The 25,734-nt window shown below is 40.4% G+C and overlaps 1 protein-coding gene across 1 annotated transcript in view; it reads left to right on the forward strand.

The window, feature by feature from the left end:
• atad2b (ATPase family AAA domain containing 2B) overlaps positions 1–25,734 on the forward strand; it is a 64,390-nt gene that overhangs the window by 16,718 nt on the left and 21,938 nt on the right. The window contains exons 20-24 of the mRNA XM_085431400.1: positions 551–686; positions 2,202–2,395; positions 2,481–2,640; positions 5,153–5,275; positions 7,048–7,176. Coding sequence (XP_085287526.1) covers positions 551–686; positions 2,202–2,395; positions 2,481–2,640; positions 5,153–5,275; positions 7,048–7,176 — 742 coding nt within the window. The remainder of the gene's footprint in view (positions 1–550; positions 687–2,201; positions 2,396–2,480; positions 2,641–5,152; positions 5,276–7,047; positions 7,177–25,734) is intronic.

Raw genomic sequence — 25,734 nt, forward strand, 5'->3', positions numbered from 1 at the left:
CATTGTCTGCAAACCTTGGACAGTGGGCTGTTTATCAATTGGGTTCTATTAGAAATAACGAGTCCCGTTTTCTTTTTACCGCTTTGGTTTGCAATTTGGACTTAAATATTTTCCACGTTCATTAAGTCCTGTGCTTGGTTTCTGCTGTGCTATTTTGTGCATTAGTTTAATGTAGCGACAGATGAAAAGAGGACTCGCGTCAATGTCATAATTATTATTTATCATTGGCTTCTGTGTTAACAAAAGTGTACATAACAAACTTCAGTGGAAGCAGTTAGTTTGTGCCCCTGGTATCAAACTGAAATTAAATTGGCTCAAAGTGGAATATTTTCACATCTCATGAATTCTACTTGGAACAAAAATGAATGAAACAACTGCCTTATAGTGCTCAATGAAAAAGGGCACCTTTGAATAAACATACTAAGTATACCGGCGTGGCAACAAGGTTTGACATGTTCTGTTGGTGAGTCTTTTTCAGAAACACCCTTATTTCTTTTTTCCCTTTTTTAAAAACTCCTTTTTCTTTTCTTTTCTTTTTTGTTAAATACAGGTGAGAAGTATATTCCAGAGGACCTATGGGGAAGTAGTTGCACTGTCCCCTCCGGGAGAAGAGGAAATACGGCACTTCTTCTCTGACCTCCTGTTGGTTCAAGCAGCCAGGCCTCCACCACGCCTCAGGAATGCAGGTATCTATTTATGCATACATAAGTAAATAGCATAATGACTCATTTCTTCTGTCAGTGCTAGAGGGCAGTGTTGGCTGGTGTTGACTGCTTGTATTATTCCCTCTCTAGCTCTGGTTTCGTATTTCAACTCTCCTTTTATTTTGGATTAAATGTAGACTGGAGGAGCAAATGTTATTTGATCGGTATGTTAAAAACGGTCCTTGTGTGTGCGCGTTTGTGTACGTGTGTCCCTAATTCATATTCTCAGATCAAAGCTTTGTTTGACGTGTTCAGAATTGGTTTAATTTCACCTCGGCAAAAATATGTACAGATGTTAAGGTAATTAGCGTGGTGCACACAGAAGTGTAAGATTGGCCCAGTGTGAAACCTGTGAATCCTGGACATTTCTATTTCTCAGCCACATCAAAATCAGGCCACAGCACCCCTCAATCACATCCCCATCCACCAGTACAATTACCCCCTGCTATTTCCCTACTGCTCAATCTCAGTGTTCCCAAAGTCTACTGTTCCAGTTCAATATGAGAATGCTGTCCACCCGGGCTTTCAAATGGAAATGGTGTCCAGCATTCATCTTTCGATTCCTCATTGATGCAAACCAGGAGGGTCCCCTGCTGTACTCGCTCTGTGCTCTTCAGGGGCTCCTGCCTCTCTAAGACAGCAGTCTGATTTCCTGCAGAGAGGCCAGCAGAAAAGCACAGAGAGGAATTGCTGTGAGAGGGCCCGGCCGCGATTAACCATAATTAGAATCAGGAGTTGGATTGCTGCTGCTGAGTGAAGCGCCCTTAGGTGCTGTATAGCCCTCCTAACGATATCGGCTCATGCCTTGGGCAAGTATGGGCACCTCTAGAGACGAAGGGTGAAGATCTGCTGGCTTTGCTTTATCGCTTCGCCACTGGCCAGAGGCTGTTCCTAGGTGTATTTCAAAACCAGGGGAGTTTTATTTCGTTAGCTTAATTAATCTTTAATCTAGGGATGCACCTTCACTGCTTTTGACATTTATTACTGTTTTTCTTTGGAACAATAATTGTTTTACTGTTTAAATGTCCAAAGAGGGTATGATAAGGATAGACAACTCCAATGAGCTATGAAACTGTTATTTATTGACTTTTTTTCCCCCCCCAACAATTTCTTTGTTTCGATGGCATAAAATCAGTAAGAAGCAGGAAAAGGTAACACCTAATTAAAAAAATTGGCATTGGTCAGACAGTTATTTTGTCTCAGCGTATCCTTACATGTTCTTCTTCACTGGACTAAGTTTGTTTGTTGTTTGCAATGGTGCTAAAAGGAAAAGGTCAATAATGACTGGTGTCTGACTTTAAACCAAAAGATTTTGTTTAGCAGCTTTACTTGTGCTGATAGTTGAGCCAAATCTTTGGTGCTTTGTTGCTAAGCTATAGACGCTCACAGTTCTTAAATGTGTTAGATTTTTTTTTTTTTTGTCTTGCTGGATGGATGGAAGCAGTGTGAAAACTTTATATACTTTATGCACTTTTCTTGCTTTTCCTCCTCAAACAGATAAGTGTGAAGAGGTTCTGCCAGTGGCGGAGGCTCCAGGCCCGAGAGTCCTTTCAGCAGAGGAACAGCGTCGCCTGGCTGAACAGGAGGAGAACACATTACGGGAGCTCAGGCTCTTTCTCAGGGACGTGACCAAGCGCCTGGCCACTGACAAACGTTTTAACATCTTCAGCAAGCCAGTTGACATTGAAGAGGTAGAGTGGAATTGATTTGTGGAGGGACTGACGCCAGCTTTGTCAAACTGTGAATGAGATCACAAACTCAGTGTTTATGTTTCAGGTGTCAGACTACCTGGAGGTGATTAGGCAGCCCATGGACCTATCCACTGTCATGACAAAGATTGACACCCACCAGTACTTGACAGCCAAGGACTTCTTGGTGGACATTGACCTCATCTGCAGTAATGCTTTAGAATACAATCCCGACAAGGACCCTGGAGGTGAGAAGTAGTTGGGCTTGATTATGAATCCACGTACATAAATACAATCTCACCAGCAGGCTGTCACAAATGTAAAATAAAAAATTAACAAACAAAAAAAACTCATAAATAGTCTTGTATTACCAAGGTAGGCTGAGTATATCTGTTCTATCTCATAATTAACTCAGATCTTATTTTGATATCAAGCTTTCTATACACCCCTTGGTAGTGAAGCAAATTAGAAAATTTCCCCAAAAGTTGTATAATTATTTAATCCCCAGCTTATTTGTGATATCGTCCCTAAAACTGGCACAATATCTATAGAAAACTCCCAGTGTCCAATTTCCTTTGATGTTATATCAACATATCCAAATAAATATGAGCCTGTGTATCTCTAGTCATGGCTGTGTTCCATTAGACCACCACTGGTGAGTAAAAAGTAATTAGATGTAATACTTAATGACTTAAAAGGAGAGCTTCCAGGCGGTAAAATTGCTTAAATATGGTTTTCTCTAACTTGGAAATTCAAATGCAGTACATACGGCCCCCACTGAAAATAGCATTTCCACAGTGTACTTCATGCTCTGTAGCTGTGGAAGGCTGCATATGCATTAAAATTTAATTTGTCTCCTTTCTTGCAGTTTGAACTGAATTTTACCCCATCCACACTTCATCTCAGCACATTTTCCAGGCTTAGAATGGGCTTTATAAGGATTGGTGGGAAACACTTGTAAACAGAAATATATTTCATTTTCTATACCTTACACATATGTCTGAATTTTGCATGACAGGAAATGTTCTGGGGTGAATAGGTTCATTTAAGTTCAGTTCACAACCACAACACAGCCTCCTCAAGGTGATGTGTTTTATGCAGAATTTACAATTAATATAATATAGCAGTTAGCATTAATATAATATATTATTATATAATTATATTATTGTTGCACCAAATGATTCAAATCTGATATAATGTTTACTGAAGGCAGCATGTGGCAGGCCTGCGTTAAAACATTCACTTAAAATTGCTGTTTTAATTCTTGCCTTGTGTGTTTAGCTGCCTCGGCACCCTTGCTAGAATATAGCTGCCCGATACTAATGGGAAGCAATTCTCTGCCCAAAGGAATAAATCATATCTCTGTCTTTGCAGCCGAGGTCCTGGGTCATTTGTTGGAATGCAGGGCCTACAAATGATACACTAAAGGGAAAAAAAATTGCAATTAGGCAATTTAATAAAGAAGACTAACGAAGCATCTTGTCTGCTCACCCTGTGCTTGGTCCAGGGAATATGGCCCAGACCCTGCACAATTATGCTGCTTGGGAAGTTCTCCACCAGCTCTCCTAGTGCTTGGGAAAGAACCTCATTATCCCTCTGTGGTCGGTTTCTCCTTGTCCTTCACACTGAATTTAGCGTAAAGTCCTCCACGTCCAGTCATGTTGGTTTGCTTGCTTTATACCTCCCCACCTGGCTAAATAATTTGTTTAAAAATTGGGATATCTCTGTGCTCCACAGTACGACTCAGGGTTAGAAATACTCTTTAGCTGATTGGGGGAAATGGCAATAACAACCCTTTAACTATAAAGGAGCGCTAAAGCAACAGAGTTGCATGTCAGTCCGTCCCTGCCAGTTTTAGATGGGGAGGTTAGTCCATGAAGTTGCAGATGAGCTCTTGGCATCCCACCTGGCCTTTGACATTTGGGCTCATGCACGTGCATTTTTTCCCCTTATAATGCACGTGCATGAGCATACTGTGAGACGTGCTCTGTCAGTAGAAAAACACACACACATGCACCCAAATTGCCTCCATTGCAATTAAGCAGCAATCCTCCAATTAGACAAGGGAAGCTGGCAGATTGTGACCTCTGCCACTCTATGCCTGAACTCTTCTCCCACTGCCTGCTGTAATGAGAGACGTCCTGTTTACAGAGACTATGCTTTTAGCCTGCCTCTGCAGCTCTGCCTTTATTTTCCCTCCATGGATGCAGAAGCAGGGGGAAAGGAGGATTTAATGATGCTGTGACACATCTAAAGGGAACAAGGCCTGGAAGTTATAAAGGTGTAAGGACTGTGAGAGATAATGAGTGTGCATTTTAAAAATATTTCTCTTTGTATGTGCAATATACATGGTTGTGTGTGCATATAATGCACCCAACTTTGTCTTAAATGTTTGAAGTAGTGGCATTCCTGCTTTCATGTCTGCAGTTCTGCCCACTAACATTTCTCACTAAAGCCAGCTCTATCCTTTCGTTGGTACTGTGAGAAAATTCTACACTCCCCTTTCTCACAGATACAGTGGAATGGGTTAGGCTTTCTATTGACTCTTTGCTTTGCCTGCTCATTAGGGTATGGAGAGCATGCTTTCATGATGGGAGGCAAATGAATATTTAAAATGCCATACCAGAGATTTGGGTAGATGTCTGCACTATGTTCTCAGCATGTCTCTGAACATATGGCACATGAATGCAGCCCTATACAGAAAGCTGTGGTTTGTGTGTTTCTTCATTTGTGTTGTTTTGTCGTCTCCTCCCTTCTCAGACAAGGTGATCAGGCACAGAGCGTGCAGTTTAAAGGACACAGCCCATGCCATATTCGCTGCTGAGCTGGACCCTGAGTTTGATCGCATGTGTGAAGAGATTAAGGAGGCGCGCAGGAAGAGGGGTAAGAACTTCATTTAAATGGAGAAGGGGGAGTCGGGTTGGGGGGTTGCTGCAGATCCAAACATCCTAAATTAGCTGCTTATAAAAAGAAAAAGAAGAGTTTTTCCAATGTGATCATTTTAATAACTCTTACTCCAGTATTTTGTTAGGAGTGTTTTGCTGCGTTTCATTATATTGTTGTGTCAGCTGACTAATGATGACACTTAAAAGTACAGTTTGTTTATCTAAATATCTAAATATTTTGGGAGAATATTCAGGCTGAGCTCAATAATGAACTCAAGCCAGTTAATGTTAGCTGTGTGGTTCCCAGCCTGTCTGCTCCCCCCCTCCCCCTCTCATCTGGAAAGTCTGTGATAGATTCTTTCAGAGAATAGAAATTTGCTTTTAGGAAGAAAATCTGTAGGGTAGCCCAGCAGTACTTGATGGAGCAGTCAGTTTTTAGTGCAGAGTATGTGGCGCCTCAGGCTCCAGTGTTTCAGACAGTACCTTCTGTGCTAGCTGTCTGCCTGACGCTCCATATTTGTACACTCACCAAACAGCCCCAAGCAGTGCTGGGTGGACGGAGGGTAAATCTAAATTAGGCTTATGCACATAGAAGCACACAGGCAACGCAGTAATATGATGTGTTTTATGTATGCTGTCAAATACTGAGCACAAATCTGTATAATCTTGTTTAAATATTCCGATTGCTTTACATGCCCACGTGGGAGTTAACATTAATTAACAACATTTTGTACAAAGAGCACAGCACACTTGTTACATTCCTCTTAGTAATGTAAGCCATGACCAGATTGGGCTACAAATCATATCTGTGTGGGCATATGCCGACAGAAAAAACAGGATGTGTTCAGTCCTTGCACTGACTTTTTCTAGAAATGGACACAAAACTGCTCTTGAAGCTGAGGTTATCTTCCATCTTCGCCTCTCAAAGTGATGCGACTGCCAGGGAACTGCACAAGAAGACCAAATTTCTCATATAAAATATAATCTGAAGTATGCACAGAGGTCTTATTGACATCAGCCACAGAGGCCTGACAGTTTTTTTGTCAAGCAAAAAAAGCCAATTTTCAGAAGTCACCCTGTTTCTTTTGATTTCCTCTTTTAGCAACTAAAAGCACAGGATGCTAAATGAATATTGCAGGAGCAGAAGTCAATTGCCTGAGAGGAGGAATACAGCAGTGTAAATATTTAATCTTCCAGTCAAGGTCCTGCTATAAAGCTATCAATTAGCCCAGCACTGCATGATGTCCAGCTGCAGCGGCGTTCAAAACCCACAGTGCGTCCGGGGGTGGGTGGGGGTTCCTCCCCCGTGACAAGATGAAAGGAGTTGTGATAAATTTGGATAAAAACTTAAATATTGCCGGATGTTAGAGTTGAAATGTCTCATTTTCAGGGGCTTGCATGTCTCTACGCTTCCAGTTCTGTTTTTTATTCCTGTCATACTCGAGCTCTGAGTGAAACATAACCATTGCAAATTATATCTTTGTAGTTTTAATATTAATGTCTGTGCTGAATGACACACAGTTGTACTTCACTCGGCATATCACAACCCTTTGGTCATCTTTGTGTGTCACATCACATTTTTATCAATGTCTGCCAACGTACCTTCATAGCCTTTTGGTGTTTTATTCTCACATACACGCTGACATAATATACTGCCAGCAGCGTGTTTCAGAAGTGCTTTTCGTGTTTACACACACCGAACTGCACACGCACACAAAGCACAAAGAGTATTGTCCATTGTCGGTAACTGATCCTCTGTGGGCACCGCAGACCTTCTGACGCCGGCTCAGCTGTCAGCGGTTCCGGGTGCTGGTGCAACCAGGAAGCACCACAGTGCGGGAGAGGAGCAACCCAGGAGCAGCACTCAGGGTGATGCCACTGAGAAACATTGCACCACTAGTGAGTATTTATGCAATCTTTTAGACCACACACATACCCACAACGGGGGTGGAAGATGAGCTCAACAGGCTGATCATGCACACGCTTGCCTTGTAGTGTCAAGCAAATGCAGAAAAAACTCAGATTCTCTCCAAATACTGCGAGCCTTTCTGCTTGACTCACATTCACTCAAAACTTTTGACTCTCCCAAACACAGCAGCCAGCAGCTGTGTCGCACTGCAACAGAATACCAGATGTATGTGATTCTCAACACACACACACACACCCCACACCTGGCTCCTCACACACACACATACATTTCTCAGCAGTGCAGAAGCAACACAGTGAGCAGCCTCATTAGCAAGGCTGCTCTCTTCTAACCATTCAGAACATGACCACGCCACAGAGCAATTACATGCCCACCTGTGGCAAACGGCAGGTGCCTAAAGGTGAAGGGAGGGCCGGGAATGGATGGGGGGCAGACTAATGAGGCTGTTACCTTTTTACAAATCAAAGGTAAGCAGATTATGCAAGTAATCTGAAAAGATGTTCTCTAGCATTTACCTGGATAGGGTAAGGGAAGACTGAGATGCTAGCCAAAGGGTCTTCTGCAGCCATGAGATCAACAGAAAATGAAAAATTTAGAGATCACTTTGAGACCCTCGCTTCTTTATAAAACTACATCATTACATAATGATGGTTAATTATCTGAGATGATCAAATTTAATGACTGAAGTGGTAAAAGCTATTTAAAATGCTCTGTTGTGGCTTTTTGTGTGCCTGTGTAGTGCACCAGTCCAACACTAGGTGGTGCTTGTCTCTCATGAGAGTTTACCTAAAGGAAACCCCTACTGTGTGAGTAAACCATGCGTTCTCTGAGGGAGATGGTGCCCTCTTGAGAGAGGAGGGCATCTTTTTTGAACGGCAAACATCTGAGAACTCAAGCTCACTGCAACTCATCAGGTTCTGTTAAAGCCAAGAGTAACAGTTTGATAGTGTGGAGGTGAAATGTGCAGATTAATGTTCACCTAAACAGCAGTTCAGGGTTAACTAATGAAGCTTTGGTAGAAGACTTTAACATCACACTCCAACACAGTCCTGTTTCCACCCCCTTTTTTTTCTTCCAATGTAGCACTGGAGAAGTGGAAACAAAAATATGTTATATTAGCCAGATTATTCATATTTTAAATAATCTCCAAATTGCTGCTTGTTGTATTGCATCACATGATATTATGCAAGTGTATTTAGTCATAAGTTGATTGCTAATAACAATTATTTGCAAAATTTTAAGTAATATAATCTGTAAATAATCCAAACAAATCAGTGGAAAAGTGAAAGAAGGGTCTAATTTATTAATCTGCACAGACCTTTTTTTTCTTTGATAACAGGTGACAGCCAGCTGTATGTGCTACCTTTAGCTGCAGTCTTTATCTATGACGCTAAATGTCACAGATACTAACCAGCGATTTAAAAGCTCTTGGGAGAGTCGTTATCAGCCTCCACCAGAGACTTAATTAATTAGGCTAACTCAGGTGATTAATTGGTGACATTGGCAGCCAGTTCTCACCTGGTGCACCTCAGCAAGGCAGCTATTAGGCTAATTGAACCAGTTATGTGCCGAGATATGACAAAGCCACATAACAAAGGAATGGAACATCAGCTGGAAGAGATGCCAGAGCTGAAGAATCGTTCCTGAAATCGCACCCACTTCAGCCAGGTCATTCTGGGGTTATTACCTTTCCCCTGTTCTTCTGTGGAAGGGCAGGACACTTGAAGGTCAAAGTTATCCTCGATCATTACCTTCCGGGGATAGAGCCTATCTGGAGCTCTTTGGGCATCTGCAGCTCTATAGGGCTTTTATCTGGGCCACCACTCTCCCTCTCCTTCCATCCCTCTTTTCTGTTTGCCTGAAGCTGAGAATTGCCCATGACAGTCAGATATAACAGAGTGGTAGCGGGGATGCAATGCACTATTTGAAAGCATGGAGAAAGTTACGTGGAAGGCTTTTTGAAAGGCTAGCGGTATTTCTGATTCAGGTGTTAAAAGCAGTTTGGGTAGATAAGCCGAGTCGTTGAGAATGTAGATGGTGGGCGGGCAGCTGCTGCTGCTACCAGCCCTCTCAGGGTTAGTAAGATGGGAGACCTTGCTGCTGTTAATGCACAAGGAAATGTGAAGGGCGATGGGGTTTCCATTAGAATCCATGGGTGGCTTTGTGATAGTTTCTCTGCTCCCCTCTCCTGGACGTTCTTTTCTCACCCTCCCCCTTCTCCTGCCACCCCCTCCCAGGAGAAAAACCAAGGCCCATTACCTGGGCCAAAGGCTGGGTTCATTCATAGTGCATCACCACCAGCATTGGGTTCATGTGGAGTGCCTTCCTTTCATTCATAATTTAGCCCCCTGTTTTCCTGATTCACTGATGACTGTTTTACAAGCTAAATCAGCAAGGTTTCTTTCTGTGACCATCACAAGACAGCTGTTGATTAATTGCTTAACTGAACTGCAGTTTTTGATTATTCTCTCTTGCTTTGTCTCAAGCGGCCGGCTACATTTTCACTTTGGCAAAGACTAAACTCGGTCTGTTTTGTTGGCACGGTTCACCAGTGCTTTTCTTTTGCTACTTATGAAGATTGTCCTATTCAACTGTTGAACCGTTTGTGGAAGACAAGAGTAATGATGCAGATGCTGCATAATGTGTCCTCCGCGTCACTCAATGGCACGCCCAAGGCAACAGCCACCCAGCTGCATTCATGTAGATGGAACACTGCTGCGCCTTGCCTCTCCCCAAGCCTGGTATCACAATAAACAGGCAGATCCTCTCTCCATTGCCAATGTCAATCCATCATAAGACCTTGATGGGGTATTTTAAAGTCACAATAAACACTCCTTTTACCTCAGGCTGAAGTAGTCACTGCATAAAAGGATGGCCTGAATTTTGGCTCAAAGGGACAGCAGGCACGCAGCTTGTGATTTGCTGTGATGGTTGCAGCGCACAAGGAAATAGGTTAATAGAAGGGCACTCTGTTTCATTTATAAACACAAAGCAGAGAATTTGGTTAACTTCATTTTCTCATCTGTGCCTTTCATATTTACATGGACCCACTAAATTAAGTTTTACCTTGAAGTCAGCGTGCCAAAGACATGTTGAATCTGCAGCTGCTGCAAAGCGTTTGTTGTCTTTGTAGCTTTTATACAGCTCTGCTCTACAGGTGCTGCATGTAACCTAACATTTCAGGTAAATGGAATACGGATGTACAATTAGCCAGTTTAGATTTCAGTCCAATCATCTCATTTAGTTTGCTCCATTTGCTAAATTTTCTTAAGTACTTTAATAAGTTCCTTTATTTGATTTGATGTTATGGTTCATAGTTGAAAAAAAGTAATAATGGCACTTGTCCTGTTTAAGAGGCTGCCGTGTTTGCCAAATGAACTTGAAAATAAAAGAGACAGTGTTGTTGAGTCCAAAGTTTTAAATACCAGAACACAATTCTGTGGGAAGGTTTAAGCACTCGGACTAAAGTTTAGATGCTTTTGAAAATAATGCCTCAAGTAGCTTTCATTTGTCATTACCTTCATACAGAGACACATGGAGGGAAAAAAAGCGGCTATTTTGTGTAAGCGTCCATGACATTCAAAACAGCACCAGTTCTCAGGTGCACACATGAACAGCTTTTGATAGTTCGCTTCAAACATGCCTAATTTCTTCTGTGGTTTTAGGCTGTCTCAGTTGTCTCTTCCCAGCGGGGGATCTGCCATTCCTTGCAGTACTTACTTTTCTTGTCGCTGAATATGGTTCTTTATCATTATCTGTATATTTGGAGTTGTTATCTTGTTGAACGAAGTTAGGACCTGTCAGTTGCCTGCCTAACGATGTCTCATGAGAAGAATTAAACACCCTAAGGACCAAAACTTGTCATAAAATAAGGTTTTGTTTTGGGGTTTTTTGCAGTTACATAATACATTCTTGTATTCAATTATCTAGATATTTCTTCATGATAGTTGTTGATCAAATATAGTAAATTGCACATTTCAGTTTACATTACATGTGCTGCAAACCCTTGTAAACGCCATCTGGTACAGACCAGAGGTGATGAATCATCCTGTTGTGTGGATTTAATATTTCCTCAGCTTCTCAAGGGTCCAAATGAGAACATGCTGGTGGCCAGCAGCAGAAAACAAAGCACCTTGCCTAAAGCTGAGGTGATGATGTTATTATTAGTTATTAGAACTGGACACCGATTCTCCTCAAGTCACTTCTTGGCTACCAAGCAGAAGCAATCTTGAGCTGCACACTCTGACACCCCGTGGCAGTCACTAATAAAATCCGTGCAAAGCCCCGAGCATAAGCTGCCATTTTGTGGGCACAGATGCCTCTTGGATCATTGTGGCACCAAGCGTGAAATGAATGTAAAATTATCTGTGATGCCTCTTGCTTCAATTTATTGTTTTGGGGTGCAGATGAGCTGACATCAGTGTCAGCTTATCTGCACTAGTTAATGTCTTTGAAGATTCATTCTGCGTATGTGGATCTTTCCACTCCCAACGTATCTCCGTGCATTGCTGTTGCCACGTGCTAAGTGTGCACAATTTACAGCGTTGTGTGATGAGGCTCTTCACAGGATTTTAATGTCTGTTTTTTATTTCTGTGCCATGCAGATAACCATATATATTATTTTAAACCGCTTACATTTCTGTCTGAAAGAAATGAGCCTGGAGAGTTGCACTAGAATGATTGAGCATCAGTGCTCAGTGTCTCTGTGCATGCCCAATGACGACAAGCTGTGTTGCCTAAGGACGCTAGGAAAGGGGAGAGAGAGTGAGGGGAAAGGGGGAAGTAAATGAGTGAGTGAGGGCGGTAGGCTTCTGAATGCTAGACAGAAAGTATTATAACGCTGACAATTCCCTATTATGATATATGGTTAATGCCTTTTCAGAGGCTGTGCTTAGTGTTGTACAGACAGATTAGGGCAAGGGTGAGTATGAAAATACTGCCAGTGCGTAGGTGTCCATTTTGCACAGTGTTGTTTTTATTATTTTTGTTGTTCTTTGTGGAGCTCGGTTGAGCCTAAAAGCTTTCATACAGTGTATTAACAGCGACATTTCTGCTGATGGACTGCTTTATCAAATGACTAAACCTCAAATGACTCCTTTTGTTTTCTTTCTAGGAACATCTTCCGTCATTCCTGAGCTTCTGTTGGTAATAGACAGGTTTGAATTTTCACAAAGGACTGGCTTGCCTGCCATTCCCATTAAAGTGGATCTAGAGCTGTGCTTTCTGTGATAAAGGGGTTCTCCTTTTTTACTCTGCCTCTCTCCAACATTAGAGAGCAGCCCGGCATTCCAGCATTTAGTCTGTACTACAGACAGAAAATTATACAAGGCCTCCTGGGCTTTTACTCTCATTGTTTTTACCATAGTGCAGTCGATTAGTCAGTTTCAGTAAACATCAGAAGCTAGTAAACGGCAAGCAGCCTAATGGGGTGCATTCCCTCTCTCTGCCCGGTCCTGATAAGTTGTAATTGACTGGAACAATTGCACAAACATGATGCATTAGTGCTTGATTAGTTGAAATGACATATGGATTTGTTGATGAGGCCTAAATTGTCTTTTGAACTTCATGCAATACTTAAACTCGGTTTTATAGGATGTGAACTGTTATCAGTGTTCCTATTAACATCCTGCTTTTTTCATAACGTTTGGCTTGGTTTGGACAGCACGCTAACAACCTTTTTCTACAATTCTTATTGAGTATTTTGTTCAAACACGCTTTACAAATTTTCACTCGAGTGGTTTTAATCCTTTGGCTTCAGCGGTTATTGGTAATGATACCAACACCTTTCCCCCCCCGCCTACAATAGAGAAGCTAATCTCTTTGGTGAAGATTAACTTTCCTTCATATAAACTCACATATCCATGCTCACATCTCTGGGGACTCTTTAAAAGCAGAGTCACATTAGACCATCATAAGAAGAGAAATGTGTGGTGACAAGGTTTTTAATTACATCAGTTTAGTCCTACAATCACGTCTAGGCTAATCACCACATCTCCATTAAACCCGGAGATCAGATGCACTTTTCTCTCTCCATATACGTCACCTTTTCAGAAAAAAAGGAGGAAATAACGGTTTTTAATAATCACTAGCCGCATTTTAATGTTCATACTTTTATAGAAATCAGGAATTTTACCCATGTTTTGACTTATAAGCAGTCCATGTGGGCCCATAGTTTGTTTTTTTAGGCATGCTTGTTTCCAAGTATGTCCTCTACAGTTAAAGCACCTGATCCAGAATGGTTGTAGTTTTGTATATCAAAATCAAAAAATCAAAGATCAAAAAAGCTATAGTAAAGAAAATGGATTAGACTTTTCCATCCAAATTCGATCGACTTTTTTACAGCGAGTTGACCATCGTATGTTTCACATGAAACGCCAATTACTCTGGGCAAGTATGCTCTACCAAAAATAGTGCTTTGTTGTGTATCTGACGGACAAAAGCTAAACCAGTTCCACACCACTCAAGACATACATACCGGTATTACCTTGAACGGTATGATATGGCCCAGCCCTACTTTCACTTATTTTATTCATCACTGCATTTTGTCTTTGTTAGGGACAAGGGAGTGTAAATTGCTATATTCACAGACCTTGAGCTATTTCCATTTTGAAGTCAGGTCTTTAAGTATTTGGTCAGTGACACAATTTTCATAACTTCTCTACAGTACCTCCCTCACCACCACCACCAGGAGACTTGAAAATGAAGCAATCAAAATGTGATTGAAGTGTCATCTTGGAGCTTTAATTCCAGAGGTTCAAGGAAATTTAGCCAAGGTATCTACAATTAAATGCAGTGTTTTTCTTGATAGGCTTTTGAGGGGAGGCAATCAGCCTCTTCCCATATTTTCTGCGTGTTTTCTAGTGATCAGGGAGATGGAAAAAAACAAAACAAGAGTGAATAAAAGTCATTAAAAGAAAAAGGTAAAATATTTTTTTAAATGTGCATGATAAATTATGTTATCCCGTTGCCTGGCAGCCACCTGGTAACAGGTTAAAATGACCTGCTTTTTGCCTTTATGCACCTAAAACACCATCGAAAGCATCCCGTTGTAATGACAGTAACGTCTCTTTTTATTTTCACAAAAGCTGAATTAGAAATGATATAATAGCCACATGTTACCTAGCAATGGCAAAAATGACCAATTTTTGTATTTCTGCGTCTTATTACACCTTATAAGAGCGTCATATCATTTTTATTTCACAGCCAACGGCACGAACAGACCAAATAATGCTGTAGCAATATGTGGCAGGAATCTGCAGTCACATGTCATATTTTATTTTAAGATGATTACCGGGATTCAGATGGTCTAAGTTTAATAAATGGCTGTTGAATCGTGAAAGGAAAACGGCATACAGAAAGGTGTCTGTGTGGAGGAAAAGAATCTCAGTGTAAACATCGGTTAATTTAATATTCCTTTCTGCCAAGTCTTATTATCATACAGCTGTGACAACCAGAATCCTTTAACAGACTCACAGGGTATCTAATTGGTATCTAATCTAATCAATTTAGCACGTGTAAGACTTTCAGCAGAGTGCAATTGCTATCCCTCACTGTGAATGTGAAATGCCTCCTGATCTTGGCTTTTGTCAGACGGACAGTAAAATGAAACTAGGCCTAGTATGTTTTGCACTAAGTGCCGCAGCAATTTCCTAATGTTGTAAACCTGCTCAACATTTCTGATTCTGATTTTGATTCTAGCTGTGGCATTATATCCCAGAGTAATCTAACCGGTAATTTCCATGTAAGACACATGGACTGTATGACAAGTTATTTTAATTTACCTGTGAAAGTTCGCGGGGCTCCGCAGACGTGTCACCATTTTAATATGTAGCAAAACAACGTCTATGCCAAGTGAAACTGTAGAAGTGTTTACAGACGATAAATAGATTAAAACTTAAATTCTACATTATACTGGCACCCACCTCCTGCTCTAACACAGATCTCTGGAGAGTATAGTGTTCCCGTTTTCTTCACGGTGTTTTATTTTACACTATAGCTGGCTGTTGAACATTACTGCCCTTGTCAAAAGACTTCTGCCAGGTGCATGATCGTACTTTCTGCACTCCAAGAGGAGTGCTGTTACTTGCAAATCAGTCAAAATGAGTCAACCGGTGCAGATCTCTCCACCCCCTCCCACTCCTGACTTACAACATGTGTGTATGCATGTTATTGCTGCAGGCGACAGACCTTTTTCCCCAAAAGGCTTTCATGGCCTGCTTTGTATGTGCATGTGTGCGTATAGGCTGACATCTTCAATAGTTCTTGCGAGCTGCTGGTGCGTGAGGGCATATCTGTCTTCTGTGAAGAGGGCACCACAGGCACTGTTATCCCACTGGCCATTTACTGAGCAGCAGAGAGGAGAAGGACAGGAAAAGATTGATGCTCTGACTGAATTATTTTCTCAGTTCTTCTTTCTTTGGCTGAATTTACTCTTTGTAATACTACTAATATGCAGTAGCATTACTGGGTGGCAACTCTGACACAAAAGAAGCTATTTGTTGCACGTTACATTTTATTTAAGGCTGCTCGAATATAGCAAAAATCATGATCCCAATTTTGGTGACTAGCATGTTATTAATGAAATGATTTTTCTTCCATTTATACTTCATATAGTTATTGAACTTAAAGCATGCCTTTTTACTGGAGGGTTCCCTAATCTTTAAATATAATAGAAATGAAAAACAAATTGAAGAATGGAGGAGAGTGTGGCAACACAGGGAATTTAAGGCTCAGACTAACAGGTGGCCAACTGGTGGTCTGCCTCCTACGTGGTAAGTTTACAGGTACAAGCAGGGGTGAAGAGAGCCCCAGGCAACGGTGGACCTGGTTGTCTCGTGAGACCTGTATAATACTCACGGGAAGAGCAACAGAGAAGCGCAGCTAACATCCAGCTGTCCCAACAGAAAGCAGACTGAGCGAGAAACCTACAGACAAAGGAAGCTGCAGGCAATTGTTAATAATCCTTCCTCGGGTTCACTTATGGAAACCCTGTGAGTTTATCTTTCACTATAGAGCTTATTGACCGAAGGCTGTCTTTTTTTTTTTTTTGAGGCATCTATGCTGCAAATGAACAAAGAGTGAGTGATCCAGAGATTTCAGGGAGGGGCAAAAGGAAGGAAAAGGTGTGTGTGGGTGGGTGGGGGGGGGGCTTTGGTTTACAATATGAGAACAATCAAGAGTGTTGCTGTGAAAGTGAATACAAAAAGTAAATTAAAATTTGCTGTATCATATGGGCTCCATTTTATTAGGCTGAAATATGTATGTTTCTTTCTGGCATTGTGCTAAAGCAGGGTGTTGGTGAATAATCTTACCCATTAAAGTGAGTGCTTTTAGTTTACAGTGATGCTTGCTGGCGTTGCAGATGGAGGTGCTCTTTGTGTGAGCGCGTGTGTTTGTGTGTTTTCTATTGTGACTTCATAAAATCAGTGTGCTGCACTTAGAAGAAAATTAACCCCTGGTTAACCCCTTTCACCATCACTGAACTTGCCAGGATACTCCCTCAGGTCATTGCTCCAGCCAACACAATAGCAAGAAAAGAAGCTTTCAACCTTTTTATTGTGTATTGGTTGTGTAAATGGTAGAAATTATTTGCCAGTGCTTTAATTGTGCTAAACAGAAGCGGTTTCCTACTGGCAGAGCCAGGCTACCTGCATATCCCTGCGTCTTCGTGCTAAGCTGCACATACTGTTGCTTTGTTTAAAGTTCAGAAAAGTGGCATAAAGAGACTTTTGGCAATAAAACTGTTTTATTTTTTAACCAAGAGTAGTGGCACAGCCTGAGGTGGAGGTGTGGTGGGTGAATGTGTGAAATGGGAAGGTAGTGACACAGCAATAGAGGGAAGTGACTGATCTCCTTAATTTCAAGAAGCAAGGAGCGGATCATTTATTGATCCGGACATTTCATTAAGTGTCAGTGCAAAGTGTCACATCAGTTGATAAACTAACAGCCGGCTTCCTTTCATGACTTGGAGACCCCGAGGCCGTGCGTCCCACGATGAACTTTCTCTTTTGTCTCCTCCAGCGTTTTATTTGTCATCTCGTGTTTTCTCTTCACTCATTCGTCTGCATATTCTCCTGTCTCCTACTTGAAGCATATATGGTACATGCTGCTGCTGCTGCTATGTGCTGTTGCATCATAGCTTGCAACCTGAAAAATAAGTAAAAATTTTGTGTTTTTCTTTATTTAAAACAGTTGTGATTAAAGTGTTTTTGTATATGATTTCATACATGAAGTCCTGCTGTTGGAATGTATATGTAAAAGTGGAAGCACAGCTAAAGGAAATCAAAGAGTCTGTCTCAGACTGGTGTCAGTCAGTGTTTGTATGAAGCTGAGCTTAAATGGCCTTGAGGCGTTTGAGAGTTATAAGTCAGTTTATCGCATGCATTCATTTGAGTGAGCAAAATTATATCCGCATTTATGAACCCATGAGGGACACATCATATAATTTTGAGTTTTTTCTCATGTCCATAAGGATCAATAATTGGTGCAAACTGCACCTGTGTGTATCACATCTGCACCTAATATATTCTATACAGAGCATTTTTCATTTGCCATTTGCCCCACTGGTATTGCTGATTCAAATGAGTGAAGGCATCATATTAAAAACCTTTTTACTTATACATCCTCATGATTTGCATTTGAAACAACCCTTTAAACAGGAGCTTCTCTTGATGTAACTTTTTTTTTGACATTTCCTAATATGGTTTTCCCTTTTTTTATGTTTGCCTCTGTAAAAACAACATTTAATTCATTAATTTGGTTTAAGTTATCAGGAAGCAATGAACTGGAGTTTGTTCTGCAGGCAGGGCAGGGGATATGCAGCTTTTGTATTGCTTTAATTACTACTCAGTTGAATGATTTAGAAATGGCTGCAATCCCCAGAGAGGGATACAGCTGGGAAAATACAGTTTTTCAAGAATAAGTGCTTGTTGCTAGAGTTTAGAACAACGTCGCCAATCCATTTGAATTACAATTATGCTTCTTTTTAGAAAAAAGGTGGTGACATTTAAGCATGTTCTAATAGTTTTAAAGGACACCTGGGGATAATTTTAAAGTAAAAATCTTGTGCATTTTAAGTGAATAATCTGTAGACTTTGAGTGGCATGGTGTTTACTGTTTACTTGGACAGAATGTGTGTAGAAAGTCTTTTAAACTTTTAAGTTTGGGTCACAGCTCTTAACTCCAAGCTCCTCCCCCTCTGTCTTGGGTGATCAGAGCTGGACTGATCGATACTTCATTAATGTTACTCAATTGAGGCCCCAACTTCAATCGATTCCAGTGACCTGGGATGACAAAAAGCTGAGTTGGAAGCTGATCCGTTCCTGTCGTGGTGCTTTTTGTTTTGTTTTTTCTTTTGGACCGTCATATTTTTAATTCAGATGTGGATGCAGGTGGAAAATACCCTATACCCATGCTTGCAGCGAATTCATGGCTGCCTGCGTACTACATGTATGAAGGAAGGTGCACAGAGTCTGGAAATGAAACGGTGCATCACAAAGGTAATGTCATAAATTTCTAGCTCCTCACAAGCACACAATTATAATACCTTTTCATCCAGAGCACTGACCATAACAAATAAATATTTGTTTTATGCTGCTCACAGTGGTAGAGTACCACATATGCTTTTGATTTCTGGAAAACACAAGTATTGATTTGTTATGGAATAACTTTTTTCGAGAGACATCCTAAGTAATAGAAGTGTGTCTTTAAATTTTGTGAGTAGCCTATACTGTATGTAAGTCATAAAGTTTACTAGTGGTGATTTGCCTTTTCTCAACTTCCCCCCTTATTCACAACGTGTCCTTATATCACCAGAGTCACACGCTCATATTCTGGTTGTTTTTGTAATCTCTTAAATCTGGAAGTCTAATATCAGTGCCTTGTCTTCATTTCTCGAGAGCTGCAGTAAATTGACCTTACATTCAATAGCTTGACTCAATTGGATTCTGCTGTGACTAGCACGCACACAAATCCTATGTGGTTATTAAATAACACATGTAAACACAGAAACAAAACCATCTGTATATTCACATATTTTCTTGGGAGCTCGTTTCCCTTAGTCCCATAATTTTGTAATATATTTCCCTGCATGAATGCACCGCTGTGTTGGCCTGCTGTCCCACATGCAAATTCATAGAATAAAATTACAGAGCAAGCTTTCTCTGTAGGCAAGGAAAATTTTGCTCATTGCCATGGAAACACACACTCCACGCCCTTACACACACACACACACACACACACACACACACACACACACACACACACACACTCACATTCAGCAGGAAGGAGGTAAATGGGTTAGTAAACAACAGTACATCTGTCCAGGTTGGGAGAGAAACATACTTGTGTCGAGTGGACCAGGGAAACTCCTCAGACCAGTGCTGCTCAGAAAATTAATGGACGTGAAATTTATCTACAATTTCGACAGGGCCTCAAATTGTTTGTGAAATGTACGTCTAATTAAAAAGGCAGCAATGCTTACAGTGGTGATGACACTTACTTAATTAATCATTCATTTGTATGTAGAGTGTTAAAAGCTGTATCTCATATTTTTTAAAAAAGAGAGACACAGTGAATTCTGCAAATATATAAAGTGCAGACATTAGCAGTCTCTTGGCTATTTTTCTGAACTAACGACCTAATGACAAAAAGGATTTTATGGATCAAACCAGAGAACCATTTTTATATGCACTGTCTGCCACAGTTTAGTTTTATGTCTGTGTTCAACTGATGTTATTCTGTGAAGTGCTCATCACTTCATGGTGCTTAATTATGGTATGTGTCATGATTGTAGCTTTTAAACTCAGTAATTGTAGCAGCTTCATTGTCCTTTACATCACTGAGCGTAATAACTCATGTCTGGGATATATTCGATCAGCAGTGAAAAGTTTAAGCTTTACAGCGTAATTCTTCCTCTTTTCTTCTTTGGCATTGTTGTATTGAGGAAGTGAGATCATTTTTTTGGCCATTTGTAAATGCACAGTGTTTGTCAGCTGATGTGTGAAGGGGTCACAGTGAGAGAACATTGCAGTAAGATGTGGAGCAGCATTTCTGCTTCTTAAAGGATATTGGGAAGAATTGTCATATGTATTGTGTGTCTGAGTTTATGCCTTTTAAAATAGGTTTTACACTAAGGGAGAAGATGAGAAAAGACTTCAGTTATCCTTCCTCACCAAAGTAAAGAAACGAATTTATAAACTATGAATTTGATGGATAAAACTGAAGTAAAATAAGATCAGTCTTTCTTTCTTCTCAGCTTAGCAGCTTATAAAGACTTGAAAGTTACTCGTCCCTAACAAAGTAGGCATCAAGCACAGAAATCCCTATCCTTTTACTTTTTAATTAATTAGCGTTGTATGTTAGTTTTTCAGATGTTAAACAAGTAATACAGCCAATGTCTAAAATGAACAGTCGACTGTGGTTTTGTGGCGCATCCTGTAAACTGGCGCCCAGTGAAAATAACCCGGTGTTTACTGTTGCCCACAAGGACTCCTGTTAAGCATTAGCAACAAAGATAAAATATATTATTCTCATAAAATGTTGAACATTTAATTTAAGAAACTTTCCTTTCTTAAAACTTTAACATTAATCAGCCCAATGGGTTTTGGATTATGTAGGCCAAGAACTGATTAAGAATTAATAGTAGTTGAATGGATTGATTACCTTGATTTTGTTTCACTAGCTTAAAGGTATTCAGTAAGTATGACTTAGCACTGATAATGTGGCATTGAATCCATATTCCTAGTATATGCAGCCTTTCTGAGGTGGATACACTTTATGGGCTAGTGTATCACGAGAGAATAAAACTAATGAATAGTATATGTACACCACATTTCATAATGCTAATGGTATGTGGTTCTTCAGAGAGACTATAAACTGTATGATCTGGACAATAATGACAAGGCTTTGGGGTATTTACTGGGTCTATTGTGCTAATGTTACTAGTAACATTTACTGGATGAGTTTACTCACTTTTAAAGTGAGTAAATTGAGCGAGGTACTCGATCAGACGTAAATCGGACACATTCACATTTATAGCCTTTATATAAAAAGACAGGCCACAGAGACAGCAGCCCATTGGTTTGTGAAGTCTCTTTCTGATTTTTTCCCCCCAACTCTAATAGGACCCATTATTTATAAGATGAGCATTGTGTACATAATATGAGACCTAAAACTAGCAATTGAAAGGTTTTTCTTGGGAACCCGAGGCACCGATCCCTGGTGGCCATTACGAAGAATGCTGCTTTAAAGTACCTCAGCATTGGTTTACTTTTCAGATCCTAAAGCTATGTCCATATATTATAAGGTTTATAATTCAGATGACATCTGATTAATGGAAAGGAAGTCTGAAATGGGTTTGGATGTGACTTAAGAGTGGTGATCCAATTACAGTGTATCAGAAACATTGATTCACAGTTTTTCCCAAAGGCATTGCCAGAGTATGCTGCTGGGGTTTTTTTTTTTCTCATTGGTGTCACTGAACTGATTTATTTATTTAATACTTGCTTGCATGGCAGCTTGGATAGCAGTCTCCTGTGGCTTCTGCTTTCAAAATGTGTGTGTGTCTGTGTGTGTGGACCCGTACATGCACCGTGGATGGGTTAGACACTTTTAATTATTACAAAGTGCTCTGGTTCTCTTTCCCTTCGTCTTCCCGTCTCCCCGCCCCCATCAGCATATCTCCCCTCTGTGGTTGGCTCTTCATGCTCTAACGATTTTCATGCATTATTTAAGAGCTCACAATGACGAGTCATCTGCTGCCATTCCGACTCACCTTCTCTTCTCTCAGTAGGATGCTTCATATCTTGAGGTAAAAGTTTAGGTAAGAAAGCAATATTTTCTCAGCAGAAATTGAAAAGAGCCATGCTGTGACTAATTGCTGGACTTGGCAAGGTGATGGTGCTACGTTATTACCAGCAACCTAATTCTGAAAAGTTGGGCAGCTGCGTAAAAATGAAAATAAAAACAGAATGCAGTGATTTGGAAATCTCACATACCCATGTTTTATTCGCAACAGAACATAGAAAACATGTTTTGAACTGACAATATATACCATTTTAAGAAAACATTAGGTCATTTATGGCAGCAACACATCATAAAAACATCGAGACTTGGCCATGTTTACCACTGTACAGCAACCCCTCTTCTTTTAACAGACTGTAAACATCTGGGAACTGGAAAAATGAAGATATAAGATTTTAGCTGCTCAACAGTCCTGTGTCATTTTTGGTCTATTGAATGGCCCAAACAGCACTCAGGCCTGTTCAGCACCAGGACTCTTCTATTATGATACCATGATGTTGGATTAGATGCAGTATGTGGTCTTGCTTTGGGGCTTTTAGCCTTTCTCTTGGTGGGACAGTGGAGAAAAGACCAGAGGAATCTTTGAATTAGCCTTATGACATATGAGTCACAATTTCAACACTGAGCTAAAAAGGCTCCCAGAATCATGCTAGGGTTTGTTTGTTTTGATGCAGTGCCACCTCAGGGCCCAAAGATCAGTATTGCTTTTTGGCCTTGTCCCTTGCGCACACCGATTTCTCCAGATTATCAGACTCATGTAATCACATTATTTATGGAACTTTACATTGTGAGGCCAACTTTGCATCGTCGAACATTATTCTGAAATTGTTGCACAATTTGTAGTCCCAGTTTTTGCATATTTGTGAACCTATGGCCCATCTTTACTCCTGAGAAACTCAGTCTCTGTAAGATGCTCTTATGGTAACCAATCATGCTACTGACCTGTTGCCACTTAACCTAGTTAGTCCCAAAATGTTTCTCCAGCTGTTTTATTTTGTGCCCCTTACTGTTTTTTTTAGCGTTTTATTACCCTTATTCAAAGTTTGTGGAGATGTTTTGCTGCCATTAAATTCAAAAGGCGCTAATATTTTAGTTCTAATATTTGATATGTTTTCTATGTTCTGTTGTGAATAATTTTACACAACTTTTTCAGAATTGGGGTTGTATATCTGGAAGGTTTAAAAAAGTGGTCAAAAGTGAGCATTATGACCAGATGAAAAGTGCGCGCACACACATTGTTGCTAATGTGAAATATCTGCTTACAGAATCCAATGTTTATCCAGATTATTTCTTCTTTGTTGCTCTCTTTGTCCTTCCCTGGCCCTTCCTCTTATAACAAAGAAACTATTCTGAGTGCCAGTCATGTCTGAAGAATAGAACTGTGCGCCTGCTCCATAGCGTACCCTCCAGCTGTCATCTCTTTTCAGATCAGATCAGGAGGAACCAAAAATGAAAGGTGCATTCCACCTTAAATCTAGCCCAGACTGCAGCCCCTGCACCTGCTTGAGAGAGGCTTTATGGCAAACTGTGGGCACAATGGCACAGTGTTGTTTTGTGGTGGTAGTATGAACTCTGGCTCATATTGCCCCTAGTTCTGCAGTCCTCCGCTAATGGGAAAGGTGGCTCCTACATTACTATATTAAAGTGTCTTAAATCGCAGTTCTTTTCACTTATTTTTGGAATATTTTTATATAAGATCGGAAGGTCTGCGCTTACTGTGCATGAAAAATGCTACTAGCTCTGGATTTTGAATGGGATTAGTCCCCCAATGTGACGCATACCTAGCCTGCTGAATGGCTGGACACTTAATAAATGGTGAAAGCAGTAAAAAATTAAAGAATTCAAGGCAGCACTTACGTGGATACCAGTGTGAGTTTAAATAACCAGGGACAGATGGATTTCACTTCTTATTCTTCAGATGCAACATGAGAATTTAATTGTTACTGACAGGAGAAAGACAATAATGATGCCACAGAGGAGGTCTAGATAAAATTATAATGCTGCATGCTTTATTGCTTCAGCCCTCCAGATGCAGAATCATGCATTGGTTTTGTAAGGTATATGTACGTGATTAAAATCTTTGGAACGACATACAAGTATGCTATGGATTTCTAAACACAGCTGAAGAATAGTCTTGTGTAAATAGCTGTTTGCTGCAATAATTGTAATACATTATCTGGCATGAAGTGTACTTTATTCCTTTCTGAGCTGTCTCCTGTGCTGGTTGTGGCTGACAGCAGTTTCGTGACTGGTCATTAAGAGGGTCACTAGAGAACACCATTACCAAAGATGAGTCCCATCAGCAAGCACTGGTTGACTAATTATCCTCTTTGTGTTGTCTATTTCTGGGAGACCAAATATAGCTTTCGGTTGGTGCAATAGTTGTCATTGCTCTTCTGTTCTCATTATGGACAGGTACTTAACATAATGTACATATACTGTGTGCATAACCACATCTCACGTTTAGAGTGGAAAGATGAAACCTGGCTAAAAGCACTGGAGGGGAGAGAGGAATGTGAGATTTGAAATTTGACAGACAGCATGCAGGCATATCCTGATTTCCTTTCGGTGTGTGCCTATTCATATCTTTGTGGGGAGCAGGAGTATTCAGGCGAAAAGCTTTACTCAGTATGTGCAGTACAGTGTGATCTCTGCCTAATAATTTTAAGGAGCTGTGATCCTTAAGTCCTTTGAGAACCAAGCTTACATATGTTATTGATTCTGCATAAAATGCCAATTTGGCCGATTTAGATCATTCAATGACCCTCTACAGAATTATAAAGCCTAGTAGTTTATGAATATTAGAGAGTCCACAGTGAACTAACAGTCCAAATCACAGCTCAGCTCATGTAGACATGTGGTCTTATATTCATGACTTTAGAGTAGATTTCATGGACTTGAACTGGAGCCCTTAACCATAATTAATATGTGCCTAACCTTATTGTTACAATAGTCCTAATATATGTTTTTACTTTATGAGTTTACTTTACATGTCTTAAGCAAGACATGTACCCATAATGTTGAGTGTGGCTGTGTAAGCAGGTCTAGCTTCCTGCAACGTGAGTAATATTTCTGAGCAGATTTTTATTTATTTATTTTTTTAAACTTGGGAACAACTTGTTTCTTTGGGGTTAGAGTCTGTGTGTCTCAGCCACTTATGGTAATGTATAAAAAACTGACTTGTGATGGAGCCGTATGTGTGTTTTGTTTTGTTTTTCTTTCACAGTCTTTCTGTATCTGTCCTTCACTCTGACTTTGTTGCTGTGGTTTGTGTCTGCTCTGTAAAGCAGCAAATGAAGGCAAATGCCTTGAAGTTTTACTGCATTTAGCATCCTTGTTGGCTTGCTGTGACACTTTAACTGCACTTTCAAAGATCAGGCTTTGGTTTGCTCTTTCCTCTCAAAACCCCAAGCACCATCTGTTGTCATTAGTGTCTAAAATCCATGATATAGCAGGACTGCTGTCTCTGTCTGGTTCTTCTCTGTGATCTATGTCACCCGCTGCTTATTACCCTTTGAGGAAGGCCAAATGTCCAGATTTAAATGCAGTGAACTTGTAATACATGCTGTGACTCTATGTGGGCAAGGAGAGATGGTTTGTATAAAATTTACAGTATGAGAAATGGATTTTTCTAAGCATTAGTCGTTGTGGAGGTGTGTTGTTTTGAGTTATCTGTCCAAAATGCAAGATTTCTGTTAAAACAAAAAATGCTAGCCTTGTGAATATTT

This window comes from Copadichromis virginalis, linkage group LG15 (assembly GCF_057382275.1).
Source record: "Copadichromis virginalis isolate Kocher_CV1m ecotype Utaka linkage group LG15, C_Virginalis_male_GT1.1, whole genome shotgun sequence".
NCBI classification, from domain to species: Eukaryota; Metazoa; Chordata; class Actinopteri; order Cichliformes; family Cichlidae; genus Copadichromis; species Copadichromis virginalis.